General features: G+C 63.5%; 2 protein-coding genes across 7 annotated transcripts in view; one reads left to right on the top strand and one right to left on the bottom strand.

Moving 5' to 3' along the window:
• Positions 1 to 3,627, top strand: part of DNHD1 (dynein heavy chain domain 1) — a 43,192-nt gene extending 39,565 nt beyond the window's left edge. For 3 of the 5 annotated variants that reach the window (XM_077926786.1, XM_077926785.1, XM_077926784.1), the window contains 3 exons: positions 1,696 to 2,042; positions 2,287 to 3,014; positions 3,121 to 3,627. In XM_077926786.1, coding sequence (XP_077782912.1) covers positions 1,696 to 2,042; positions 2,287 to 3,014; positions 3,121 to 3,579 — 1,534 coding nt within the window. In that variant the 3' untranslated portion in view covers positions 3,580 to 3,627. The remainder of the gene's footprint in view (positions 1 to 1,695; positions 2,043 to 2,286; positions 3,015 to 3,120) is intronic. The other 2 variants (XM_077926788.1, XM_077926787.1) reach the window with 1 other exon arrangement.
• Positions 3,628 to 3,649: 22 nt separating this feature from the next.
• Positions 3,650 to 12,505, bottom strand: LOC114595143 (F-box/WD repeat-containing protein 7). 2 transcript variants are annotated; one of them, XM_077926792.1, is made up of 13 exons: positions 12,256 to 12,505; positions 10,364 to 10,507; positions 9,929 to 10,231; positions 8,609 to 8,691; positions 8,338 to 8,476; positions 7,852 to 7,986; positions 6,023 to 6,146; positions 5,805 to 5,941; positions 5,109 to 5,222; positions 4,840 to 5,021; positions 4,526 to 4,751; positions 4,237 to 4,447; positions 3,651 to 4,048 (listed from the first exon to the last, which is right to left on the bottom strand). In XM_077926792.1, the coding sequence occupies exons 1-13, from the start codon at positions 12,397 to 12,399 to the stop codon at positions 3,780 to 3,782; spliced, it is 2,211 nt and encodes a 736-aa protein (XP_077782918.1). In that variant the 5' UTR covers positions 12,400 to 12,505; the 3' UTR covers positions 3,651 to 3,779. The 2 variants fall into 2 exon arrangements, with proteins under 2 accessions (XP_028581290.2, XP_077782918.1); XM_028725457.2 differs by having other exon boundaries at positions 3,650 to 4,048; positions 9,929 to 10,507.
• Positions 12,506 to 12,524: the final 19 nt, after the last annotated feature.

Genomic DNA, 12,524 nt, shown 5'->3' with positions numbered 1-12,524 from the left:
TCCCAGCTGACAGGCAGCCAGAGAAAGGCTGAGGGCTTTCTCCCTGCAGCCCTTTCTGGCAGCAGCAGCAGGAGGAAGACCCCTTACCTGTGCCTCACAGAATTCAACAGGGCTCCCCAGAGCAGGTGAACTGGAGGGTCCCCGGGACGCACCCATGGAAGCTGCCAAGTAGGATGAGCCTAAGGAGTCCTGAAGCAGCCGGATCAGGCCAAAGGGGCTCCATCTAGTCAGCCTTCTGTTCTCACAGTGACCAACCAAGAAGGTCCTGAGCAGAAAGGGACCCCATGAGCTCATTCCTGCGTTGGCCACAGCAGTCCAGACCCCACTTGTTAGGGGTTTCTTTTGCCCCAAAGTACATCACTTTTCCTTGAGCTGTATTGCATTTGCAATAAAGCAAGATGAGCGCCACGACCCCCGAGTTGTCCGCAACTGGACCTAATGGTAATGGGTCCCTTGAGCTTACATCACTTTTCCTTGCGTTGAATTGCATTTGCCATTTTGATAGCCCCTTTGACCAGATCCCTTTGGAGTTCCTCATAATCCCGCTGGAGTTTAATCACCCTGAACAATTTCGTATCAACAGCAAACCTGGGAACCTTACTGCTCACACAACCCTCACAAAAAACGTTAAAAAGCACAGGTCCCAGCATCAGTTCCTGCACAGCACAGAGGGTGTAAGAGCCGCCACCTGGATCAGGCCATCTAGCCCAGCCTCCGGTTCTCACGTGGCCAACCAGAGGCAGAACAGGAGCCCCAGAGCCCTCTCCCCTCGCGCGGTTCCCAGCAGCTCCCCCAATGGTGGAGGAAGAGGATTGCCATTGTGGCTCCTCTTTAGAGACGGTGGCCGTCACTGCCTCCTGCGAGAGCAAGGGCCATCGTCTGGCTCTGTGCTGCAGGAAGAACTTTCTTCCATCTGCCCTGAATCTTCTGACATTCAGCTTCATTGGACATCCACGAGTTTGAGGGTTATGGGGGAGGGAGAAAGTTTTTCCCTTTCCACTTACCGTGTGCCATGTTGCCCCTCACTTGTTGAACTAAAAAGTCCCAAATGCTGCCCCCTTTCCTTGTAAGGGAGTCGCTCCACCCCCTCAGGGGGCCCCTCCTGAATCTTTTCCGACTCTGCAATAACCTTTTTGAGGGGAGAGGAGGTGCCCAGAACTGTATACAGTTCTTCAAATGTGGACACACACCAGATTCCTGAAACGGCATGATGATACTGGCAGTTTTATTCTCAATTCCTTTCCTACTGATCCCTCGCATGCAAATTTCCTTTTTCATGGCTGCCACACTGGAATACTTTGTACATCCCACAATTGGGAGAACCACCTATTTATTCTTACTTCCTGTTTCTTAACCTGTTTCCCACTGATCCCAAAATGAAGTTTACCCAAGAATCTTTCATAGAACCAGAATTGTAGGGGCACCGCAAGGGTCCTTTAGTCCAAGCTCCTGCAATGTGGGAATCACAGCTAAAGACTCCTGCTTAAAATCCTTCACGGAAGGAGAGGCCCGTCCCCTGCCCAGGTCTTCTGTTCCACTGTCCAAGGGCTCTTCCTCTCAGCTGCTGAGACCCATAAGAAAGTTGGGAGCAGGCGCCGCCCCCCCCCGGGCCAAGACGGTCCTCACTCTGGCAAGCCAGGAGTGTGGTTTCTGCTCTGACTCTGCCCTGTGCCTGAGATTGTGCTGCCCTTGCAGGAGCCACGGGGAAGTGTTGGCCGGGCTCAGAATCCAGGAGAGGCTGAGCTGCCTAACAGACGGAGCCCAGGAAGCCCTGGAGGAGCTGGCCGGTATGGAAACAGGGCTGAGTGGGGGGTTCAAGGGGGCAGCCTGCAGGAGCCAAGGCCTTGAAGGCCCCCTCCGAAACACGGCTGGCTCTTGTGCCTCTGCAGGGACCATGCTCTACGGGGGCCACATCCTGGACAGCGGTGATGCCCAAGTGGTACAGAGCCTCTGCCAGGCCTGCTTGGCTCCCGCCTCCCCCCTGCAGCCAGCCTCCAGCCTCCAGCAGCTCGTGGCCACAGTCGTCGGCTGCCCCAACCCAGGTGAGAGAAGATCAGAAGAGCCAGCTGGGTCCTGCAAGCGGGACTCAAGCACAAGAGCAACACCCTCCCCGCCTGCGGTTTCCGGCAAGGGGTATTTGGAAGCCTTGCTTCCTCCGGCTGTGGCGGCAGTGGGTGGCCATTGTGGGGCCCTTCATGAATTGGCTAATGTCTTTGGAGAGGGCAGGGAAGAGGTGGGGGCGCTGGGTGCTCTGCTGACCCCCCTCCCTTTCCTTGCACCCTGCAGGGAACACGGATGAGGAGGCGGCCGCCGCCACCCAGGCCGGCATCGAGCAGCTGCCCAGCCCCATGGAGCCTGCCGGGGTCGGCCTGTGCAGCGCGCTGCAGCAGCGGATGCTGGCGGAGCGGAGCCAGGCCTTGCTGGTGGCCTTGCAGGCCTCCCAGGGCCTGTGGCAGCCCCGCCGGGCCCCCTGCCGCCCGCACACAGGCGCCCTGGAGCAGCTGCTGCGGGACGGGATCCAGCTGGTGCAGGCGCTGCAGGAGCAGCTGAGCGAGTGCGGCTGGGAGGTGGGCTGGAAGGGGTGCCCCCCGCAAGGGCAGGCCCGCCCCCGGCCGCGCCCCCTCCAGCGCTTCCTGCTGGAGGAGGCCGGCATCCTCCTGGCCCTGCTGAAGCAGGTGGGCCGCGACCTCTGCTGCGCCCAGGAGCGCCTGCAGGGGGAGCCCTGCTCCTCCCGCCGCTGCAGCACCATTCTCTACCACCTGAAGCAGGGCCGCCTGCCCAGCCCCTGGCTGCCCTACGCCCTCACCGGCCCCCAGGCCCCCCCGGCCTGGCTGCAGACGCTCAAGCAGCGGACCCAGCTCCTGTGCAGCTACCTGGGCTCCATCAGCGGGCCGCTCGTGGCCCACTACCAGCTGGCCGCCTTCCACCAGCCCCGCCGCCTCCTCCTGGCCGTGCTGCAAGAGAGGGCTCGCGTGGAGAGGCAGGAGCTGCACCGCTACCAGCTGCACCAGCAGGTAGGGAGGAGAGGGCGGGCGGGCATGGGGGTGGGCCCAGGGGCAGGCCCCGCAGCCCCGGTCCCTGAGCGCCCCCTTTCCCCTCCCTCTTGCCTTCCTTTGCCAGGTCCTTCCCAGTGGGCCACCCCCCACCAGCGCCCCCGAGAAAGGCATCTATCTGAGCGGGCTGGAGCTGCGCCATGCCTTCTGGAAGGCCCACGGTGGGCTGCTGCAGGAGAGCCGCACGGCCGAGCCCTGCCCGCTGCCCACCATCTGGATCCAGGCCGCCCGCCTGACCTGGGACATGGCCTCCGCTGACACCACCCCCAAGCTCCCAGCCAACAAGTTCCTGTGCCCCGTCTACCTGGGGGTCCCCGAGGTCCCCGTGGCGCTGGGCAGCCAGCACGTCATCCTGCACCTGAGCCTGCCTTCCAAGATGGCCCCTGAGCTGTGCCTCCAGCAGCGTGTCCACGCCGTCAGCCTCCTGCGCTGGGAGGGGGACAGCAGCACGGGGCAAAGGCAGCGCCCTGCCCCCTCCCCCAGAGCCCCCTCCCCAGGACAGCCCCCGCCCCCCTCCCAGGCTTAACCCACATGACAAAGAGAAAGCCATGTACAGAAATAAAGTGATATATTATTAGTGTGTACAAAAAGCAGGCTTGGGTGCTCTGCCGCTCTGCCAGGGCCCTGCAGCCAAGCTATAAATAAGGTGCGCGGCCAGGCACCACTCACTCACGCCTGGGGGGATGCCCGTCCCGCAGGCCCCCCCTGCCAGTCCAGCCCTCCTCCTCATTTCAGGTCCACGTCAAAATCCAAAACAAGGAGCTTGGTCTCCTCAGTCCCGTTGCGGCTCCCCACGGCACACACCAGCTTTGTGTTGGAGGCCCGGATGCGCCAGACCACCCCCCCGCTGCCGCCACTCTCCAGCGCCACCAGGTTGCGCACAAACTCGCCCGTCTTGAGGTCCCACAGCTTGACGGTGCCGTCGTCCGAGCTGGTCACCACAAACTTGGAGCTGAACTGGAGGCAGGTGACGGCACTCTGGTGCTTGCTGGGACCTGCAGAAGGGGGGCAAAGAAGGTGAGGGCCAGCCATCAGCTGCCATGCCCAGCCACAAGTGCCCAGCCGCCTCTTCCTGGAGGACGCCCCTGGTGGCAGGCCTCTGCCCAGAGGGAGAAAAGCCTTTGTGAGGTCCGATGGGGAGTTTCAGGTCCCTGCAGCCCAGCCAGCTGCCCGCAGCACCCACCTTGCAAGGTCTGCAGACACTGGCCCGTCTTGATGTCCCAGATCTTGACCGTGGAGTCGGCGTTGCCAGAGACCAGGATGTTGTCGCGCAGCTCCATGCCGCTGGTCAGGGACTGGTGCCCCATCAACGTGTGCAGGCAGTTGCCGCTCTCGGCGTCCCACACGCGGATCGAGGTGTCCAGGGAGCCGCTCACAATGTGGGTCCCATCAAACTGCGCAAGAGAGGGGTGGGAGGAGTGAGGGGCTGTGCAACTCGGGGGGTGGGGAGGGAAGGGGTCGGGGTCCCTCACCTGCAGGGAGTAGACGCGATTGGTGTGGCCTTGCAAGGTGTGGATGCAGCTCTCCGTCTCGGGGTCCCAGACCTTGACCGTGTAGTCGTAGGCGCCACTCACCACCTTGTGCCCATCGTACTGGACGCAGCGGACGGCGGCCACGTGGCCCATCAGCACGTGCAGGCACTGCCCTGTCTCGATGTCCCAGAGGCGGAGCGTGGCGTCCCGGGACCCACTCACCACCCTGCCAAGGGAGGAGAGACAAGCAGCTTGAGTCCCAGGCAGGAGGGGCAGGAGGGGTCCCTGGAGCGACTTCCCCCCCCCCAACCTACCTGCTGCCGTGGAGGTGCATGCAGCGCACGGTGGAGGTGTGCCCGTAGAGGGTGTGCACGCACTCGCCCGTGTCCGCGTTCCACACCTTGAGGGTGCGGTCTGTTGAGCCGCTGATGACGATGTTGTCCCTCATCTGGGAAGACCAGACGCCCCCCGTGTGCCCCACCAGGGTCTGAACGCACTGCAGGAGGAGGAGGAGGAAGATACTCAGAGCCAGGGAAGGCGGAGCCACAGCCAGCCCCGCCCACAGACCATTTCCCAGACTCACCTCCCCGGTGACAGCCGACCACACCTTGAGCGTGTTGTCATCTGAGCCGCTCACAATGCGGTTGCCACAAAACTGGAGGCAGGTGATGACATGGTCATCGTGGCCCTTCAGAACCTGGTCCAGGGAGAGAATTAGCAGGCCAGCCGGCATCACCCTGCACCCCCTTTCTGTGGTTGAGGGAAGGGGCGGCTTCCTCCCCAAGCCCAGTGGCCTTGAGTTCTCCAAGGCTTGAGACCAGGCCCAGCGGTCAGGAGCTGGCATCAAGCAGGCGGACGTCAAATTCAGCAAGGGCTGGAGGTTCAGCCACAGTGACAGCCCCAATTCAAGGAGCAACCAAGTCTCCCCCCCCCCCATCCCGCATTTGTGAATAGCCAGAATAATTGTACCTTCTGGATCTTCTTTGCCAGAAGTCAAAGGTGCTTGCCTGGTCCACCTAGCTCAGCAGCAGCTCTCAAGAGTATGGGGCCCATGTCTGTCCCAGCCCACCACTGAGCCCTGGCCCCTGCCTGGTATAGGACAGGGACTGGGACCCAGCTGGGCACCCAGGCATTGGGTTGCTCTTCCTCCAGAGCCTGCTCTTTGGTCCCCATCGTGCAGCCACCCCAGAGATCCCAGAGTAGTGTCTTAGCCCATGACGAGGTGTGTAAACCCCGCACCACGCCACCCCAATGGTGGGGGTCAAGGGAGGTCCCCTACCTTGGGGGGGCGGGCATCCCCGCCACGCCAGTTCATGTCGATTCGGTGCTGCCGCAGGAAGGCCAGTTTCCAGGGGCTGTACATGAAGCCTGGGCTGAGCAGCCGGCGCTTGCGCAGACTCAGGGGCTCCTCGATACCTGCAGGAGGCAGAAGCGGCTGTGACAGGGAGGAGGCCCAAGGGCAGCCGGGAAGAACACCGGGCAGGAGCTGAGCCTCACCTGCATCGCGGCACTTCTCCCGCCACAACAGGTTGTCCTCGGCCAAAATCCGCCAGTAGCGACAGGTCTGCGCCGCCCGGAGCAGGTCCCGCGGCTCCAGGAACGAGAGCACATAGAGCGCCAACTGCAAAAGGGACAAGATTTCCTCCCGTGAAAGGCCTCCCTGGGTGCAAATGGCAAGCCAGGCATGGAGAGCCCGGGGCGGGGCTGGGCAGCTTCTCACGTCCACCACAGCAATGTGGAGACTTTTCCATCTAGATGACCTTCCACCCTCACCAGCCGAACTTCTGAAGCAGCCGTCCAATGCTCCTCCAAGAAGAGAGCTGGATCAGAGCCTGTGGTCCACACCCTCCTCCCACACAGCAGCTGTCAGGGCCACTGTGGCCACGCAATCCCAAACTCCTGCCTTTCCAATCCAGCACAGAGTCTGCAGCTGAGCTCCCTGTCCTGACCATCTGGGCCAATCTCTTGCCCTCCCAGCATCCTCCTGCCATTTCTTATTGTCCTCCTTGCCACTCCTGTCTGATTTGGCTTTCCTCGGATGCGTTACAGAGGGCTCCCTATGACACATCTTTTGCTCTAAAAATGGTAGCCTGCACCTCAAAAGGGAAGTTCTGCTTTGGCCTGGAGAGGCAGGGAGAGAGCGTCCGTTACATTAGCTCATGTATGCGGACGTTCAAGCGAGCTAAATCCATTGACCGCTGTCTCTTCTCTCCCTTGACATCTTTGACAGCCTCCCCTTAATGTCTGTATATTTAAAAATTAAGAAAAAGGAGCTTTTGACTGAAAGTGTTCAGCCCATCTGCCACTTATGACAACACCCTTTAAAACCATTTAACAATCACTTTCAAAAAAGCAAGATTTTGTACTCTGCATCTGTTTACATTTTAAAGCCTAATTTGAGCATAAAGCCCAACTTTTGCCTTAGCACCCAGAAATCTTTTGGATCCCAGAGGCCTGATTTCCCTGCCCAATTACCACCCACCCACTTCCTCTTCTCCATCACTTTCTGCTGCACATTGAGCAGCTGCCCTGGAGAGACAAGGCCTGGGACCCCTGCCGCTTGCTCTTGGCCCGGCTCTCTCCTACCCTCCCTCTCTGGGGCTGATCCGTTCTTCCTCCCTCTTGCAACGCCCTCTGCTGCTGCTCCTTCCCTTGCCCGTCTCATTCCTTTTTCTCCTCTTTGGCAGGAACTGAACTCTGGCTCTTAGCTTCTCACCAGGCCTTCAGGTTCTCCGATAACTTTGATTCTTGCCCTTAAAAGTTTCCCAAGGCCTTGTAATCAAATCAAATAGCTCCTTCTCTGATGTGTCTCATCTCCTGCTAAAGCAACTGGCTCTACTCAATTTTCCTGCTGGCGCCACATTTGCACTTCAGATAAAGTTCTCTTCTTCCCGTTTCTCTCTGTTACTTCATCCTAGTGTTTCTGTGAGTTTTCATGCACACTTTAAAAATGTGTAGCTGGTATGAATAGTTCTGACTCTTATTTGTTTTAGACACAGGTAGGTAGCCGTGTTGGTCTGACGCAGTCAAAAATTAAAAAAAAAAATCATCCAATACCGCCTTATAGACCAACTAAGTTTGTTCTGGTATAAGCTTCTGTGTGCATGCACACTTCTTCACTTCTTTTACAACTACCTATCGTGTCCCCTTGTCCCCCCTCTTGACTGTGGCTCAGATTCTGATCTCCTGACCTGTTGCTCAAGGCTTTCTAACAACACCCTGCAGGCTCATTCTTCCACCAACACCTTCAGCCAACAACTCCCCACTGTCCTCTTTCGGCTGCCCTGCATTCTTCCTCCAAGGTCCCCCACCCACAAGACACTCACCTCTTTGGGCAGCAGTGATATGAAATCGCGCTGGAATTGGGGCTCAATCACTTGCATCATGTGCTTGATCTGAGGAGGCTCACAGCGGTCAATGAGCTCATCCAGAGCCAGCAGCTTCTCTGGGCCGCTCCAGCGCTGGCGGGAGAAAGGAGTAAGGGGAGATCAAGCGCAAAACCCAGGATTGCAGCCCATCTCTGGGTCGGAACCAAGGCCACAAAGCAGCCCATCAAAGCAATCAAAGCAAAAGCTTTGTAGCTTTCTAAATGTCGAAACACCACCAATGCATCAGCTCACTTTTAAGATCAAAGCCCTAAAACAAAATAGGAAATGAGAAACACACCACAGCACAACATCTGCCAAATGCCTGGCTCGTGGGAAAAGGCCTTTGCCGAATGTCAGGAGGTCAGCTGCAAGCCAGCCAGAAAGCGCAGCCCTGCTCTGCCTCCAGCCGAGGGCCTCATGCATCACACACACAGACAGGCTCACCTGGAAAGTGCGCAGCCAGTCCTGCAGCTCAGGGGGTGGGGTCATTGGGGGGACATGCCGGCAGCGCGCCTGGCCTGCCTTGGCGTTCCGCAAATCCCCAAAGGTGGCCGTGGGGCTAGCGACACAGGGGCCCAGCACTCTGGAGAGGAAGCAAGTATGTCAGGAGAATGCCATGGCCAGGGGCCCAAGTCAAGAGTCCTGCTGGAGACAGACCCCCCGTCTCCCCCGGCACCTTGCAGGAGCTCCCAAGCGCCACCCGCCACCTCCGCACCTGCCCCTCTCCGAGCCCTTGCACAGCTTCTTGCCAGGCGACTGGGCTCTGCCATCCGGGCCGCTCTCTGACTTGCGCTTCATCTGCAATGCAAAGAGATGGGGCGGAATGGAGTCACACGGATCCAGGAAACCCTTCAGCTCCGCAAGAAGGCAGGCTATGCAATGCACGCAGCACCCCCTCCTGATGCACAGCGCCGCATCAGGTCAAGTGGGGACCCTTCTTGCTGCCTCCACCGCACAGCAGCCATGCCAGGGCCCCCATGCCTCCCCAAAAGACTGGAAGGCTGAACACTTTCTCTCAGAACACAGATCTACAAACTGTGCTTTGGGACAACAACCTCGTAAGGGCAGGAGGTGGGGAATAAAGATGCAGCACGCAGCAGCCCTCTCCCCACCTGACGGCTTTTGCCTTTCATCCTTGGAGCCTTGATGGCCAGAACACACCCGAGAATCACAAGAGCCTGCTGGGTGAGGCCAACGGCCCATCAAGTGAAGGTAAAGGACCCCAGTTTAAGTCCAGTCAAAGGTGACGATGGAGTGCTGTGCTCATCTCGCTTCACCCTGAGGGAGCCGGTGTTTGTCCGCAGACAGTTTTTCCAGGTCATGTGGCCAGCAGGACTAAACCGCTTCTGGCGCAACTGAACACAGTGACGGAAATCAGAGCGCACGGAAATGCCATTTACCTTCCTGTCACAGAAGTACCAATTTATGTACTTGCACTGGCATGCTCTCAAACTGCTAGGTTGGCAGAATCTGGGACAAAGCAACAGGAGCTCACCCCATTGTGCAGATTCAAAAAGGGATGTGAATGGGAGTGTGGTCTAAACCACACTGACCCTCTTGGGCTTGCTGATCAGGAGGCCCGTCCAGTCCAGCCCTCTGTCCCCACAGTGGCCAACCAGATGCCCATTATGGAAACCCCCAGGCACAATCTGTGCCCAAGAACAACACTCCCCCCACCCCTGGTCACCTGTCCAGCATCTGGTTTTCAGAGGCATCGCTGCCTCCCACTGTGCAGGGCAGAGCATGCTTACCCATGGTGGCTGAAGGTCCTGGCCAGCCTCACCCTCCCCTCCTGCCAGCCTCCCTGGGCCAAAGAGAAGACAAACCGAAAACTGGCACAGCCGCCTGGCATGGACACTCTCAGCTGCTGCTGCTGCTGCTGCAGCCCAGAGCCCCCGTCCTTTCTCTGGGCTCCTTTCCCCAGGCAGCTTCCGAAGGGGAGAAGCGTCTGCTGGATCTGGCCCATCCCGGGCAGCCTCCTGCTCTGCCGGGGTCTCCCTCTTCCCCTTCTCTCCCCCCGCAGCCCCTTCTTCACCTTGGGCCGCGTGTGCCGGATGAGGCCGCCGCCCTCCGTCCGCTCCAGGTAGTCGATCCAGCGCTCGTCCACCGTGTAGTAGAAGTAGACGTCGCCGCCGCCGCCGCCGCTCTCCTCGCCATCGCTGCTGCCGCCGCTCGTCTCGTCCTCGGAGTCGGGAGCCCCCGGCGGGCAGGAGCTGCCCGGCTCCTCCTCCTCCTCCGGCTCCGCCTCGGCCGTTGCCAAGCAGGCCGGCGCCCAGCTCTCCCGCTGCCCGGGACGCGGCGGCGGCGGCGGCGACCGACCCGCCTCCTCGTCCGGAGCCTGCGGGGGGAAGCGGGCCGCGGGGGTCAGCGAGCCTCGGCCCAGCCGCCCCCCGCCCCCCGCCCGGCTTTCTGCCGCCCGCCCCCCGCCCGCCCCGGAGACGCGGGCCAAGGTCGCCCCGGCCAAGCCCACCTCGGGCGCCGGAGCCGAGGAGGACGGCGCCGGGCAGGCGGGCTCCCGCGAGCAGGTCATCCGCTGGCTGTTCAGCTCCAGGATCCGCGCCGTGATCCCCTTGACGCGCAGCAGGTCGTCCAGGGAGGCGAAGCCCTTCAGCTCCTGGGCGGGGAGAGGGGCGCCCCCGTCACGCACCGAGAGGAGGAGAGGAGCCCCCCCCCCCCGCGGGACCCCAGGGTCGGGGAGGGAAGCAGACCCCCCTCCGGGGGGGGGGAGAGGGGCGCCCCCGTCACGCACCGAGAGGAGGAGAGGAGCCCCCCCCCCGCGGGACCCCAGGGTCGGGGAGGGAAGCAGACCCCCCTCCGGGGGGGGGGAGAGGGGCGCCCCCGTCACGCACCGAGAGGAGGAGAGGAGCCCCCCCCCGCGGGACCCCAGGGTCGGGGAGGGAAGCAGACCCCCCTCCGGGGGGGGGAGAGGGGCGCCCCCGTCACGCACCGAGAGGAGGAGAGGAGCCCCCCCCCCGCGGGACCCCAGGGTCGGGGAGGGAAGCAGACCCCCCTCCGGGGGGGGGGGGAGAGGGGCGCCCCCGTCACGCACCGAGAGGAGGAGAGGAGCCCCCCCCCCCGCGGGACCCCAGGGTCGGGGAGGGAAGCAGACCCCCCTCCGGGGGGGGGGAGAGGGGCGCCCCCGTCACGCACCGAGAGGAGGAGAGGAGCCCCCCCCCGCGGGACCCCAGGGTCGGGGAGGGAAGCAGACCCCCCTCCGGGGGGGGGAGAGGGGCGCCCCCGTCACGCACCGAGAGGAGGAGAGGAGCCCCCCCCCCCGCGGGACCCCAGGGTCGGGGAGGGAAGCAGACCCCCCTCCGGGGGGGGGGGGAGAGGGGCGCCCCCGTCACGCACCGAGAGGAGGAGAGGAGCCCCCCCCCCCCGCGGGACCCCAGGGTCGGGGAGGGAAGCAGACCCCCCTCCGGGGGGGGGAGAGGGGCGCCCCCGTCACGCACCGAGAGGAGGAGAGGAGCCCCCCCCCCCGCGGGACCCCAGGGTCGGGGAGGGAAGCAGACCCCCCTCCGGGGGGGGGGGGAGAGGGGCGCCCCCGTCACGCACCGAGAGGAGGAGAGGAGCCCCCCCCCCCCGCGGGACCCCAGGGTCGGGGAGGGAAGCAGACCCCCCTCCGGGGGGGGGGAGAGGGGCGCCCCCGTCACGCACCGAGAGGAGGAGAGGAGCCCCCCCCCGCGGGACCCCAGGGTCGGGGAGGGAAGCAGACCCCCCTCCGGGGGGGGAGAGGGGCGCCCCCGTCACGCACCGAGAGGAGGAGAGGAGCCCCCCCCCCCGCGGGACCCCAGGGTCGGGGAGGGAAGCAGACCCCCCTCCGGGGGGGGGGGGAGAGGGGCGCCCCCGTCACGCACCGAGAGGAGGAGAGGAGCCCCCCCCCCCCGCGGGACCCCAGGGTCGGGGAGGGAAGCAGACCCCCCTCCGGGGGGGGGAGAGGGGCGCCCCCGTCACGCACCGAGAGGAGGAGAGGAGCCCCCCCCCCGCGGGACCCCAGGGTCGGGGAGGGAAGCAGACCCCCCTCCGGGGGGGGGGGAGAGGGGCGCCCCCGTCACGCACCGAGAGGAGGAGAGGAGCCCCCCCCCCCCCGCGGGACCCCAGGGTCGGGGAGGGAAGCAGACCCCCCTCCGGGGGGGGGGAGAGGGGCGCCCCCGTCACGCACCGAGAGGAGGAGAGGAGCCCCCCCCCGCGGGACCCCAGGGTCGGGGAGGGAAGCAGACCCCCCTCCGGGGGGGGAGAGGGGCGCCCCCGTCACGCACCGGGAGGAGGCCCCCCCCGCGGGGCCAGGGTCGGGGAGGGAAGCAGACCCCCTCCCGGGGGGGGGGGGAGGGAGCGGGCCCCTCGGACGCCTGGGTCCCTCACCTCCCGCTTGCGCACGATGCCCCGGGCCCGGCGGCGCCCGATGCCGACCAGCGCCCGCTCCAGCTCCGCCACGCAGGCCCGGTTGATGTCCAGCTTGCCCCCGCCGCCGCCCCCGGGGCCCGGCCCGCCCGCCGATCCCGACATCGCTGCTGCCGCCGCCGCCGCCCGGACTCGGCCGGACTGCGCTTGCGCCGGCCACGCACCGCCGCCGCCCCTCCCTCAACTACAGCCCCCAGCAGCCATTGCGAGACGAGACGAGACACTTCCGC

Source organism: Podarcis muralis, chromosome 4 (assembly GCF_964188315.1).
Source record: "Podarcis muralis chromosome 4, rPodMur119.hap1.1, whole genome shotgun sequence".
NCBI classification, from domain to species: Eukaryota; Metazoa; Chordata; class Lepidosauria; order Squamata; family Lacertidae; genus Podarcis; species Podarcis muralis.
Note: the sequence above shows the minus strand (reverse complement) of the source record. Positions and strands in the feature narration are given on the sequence as shown.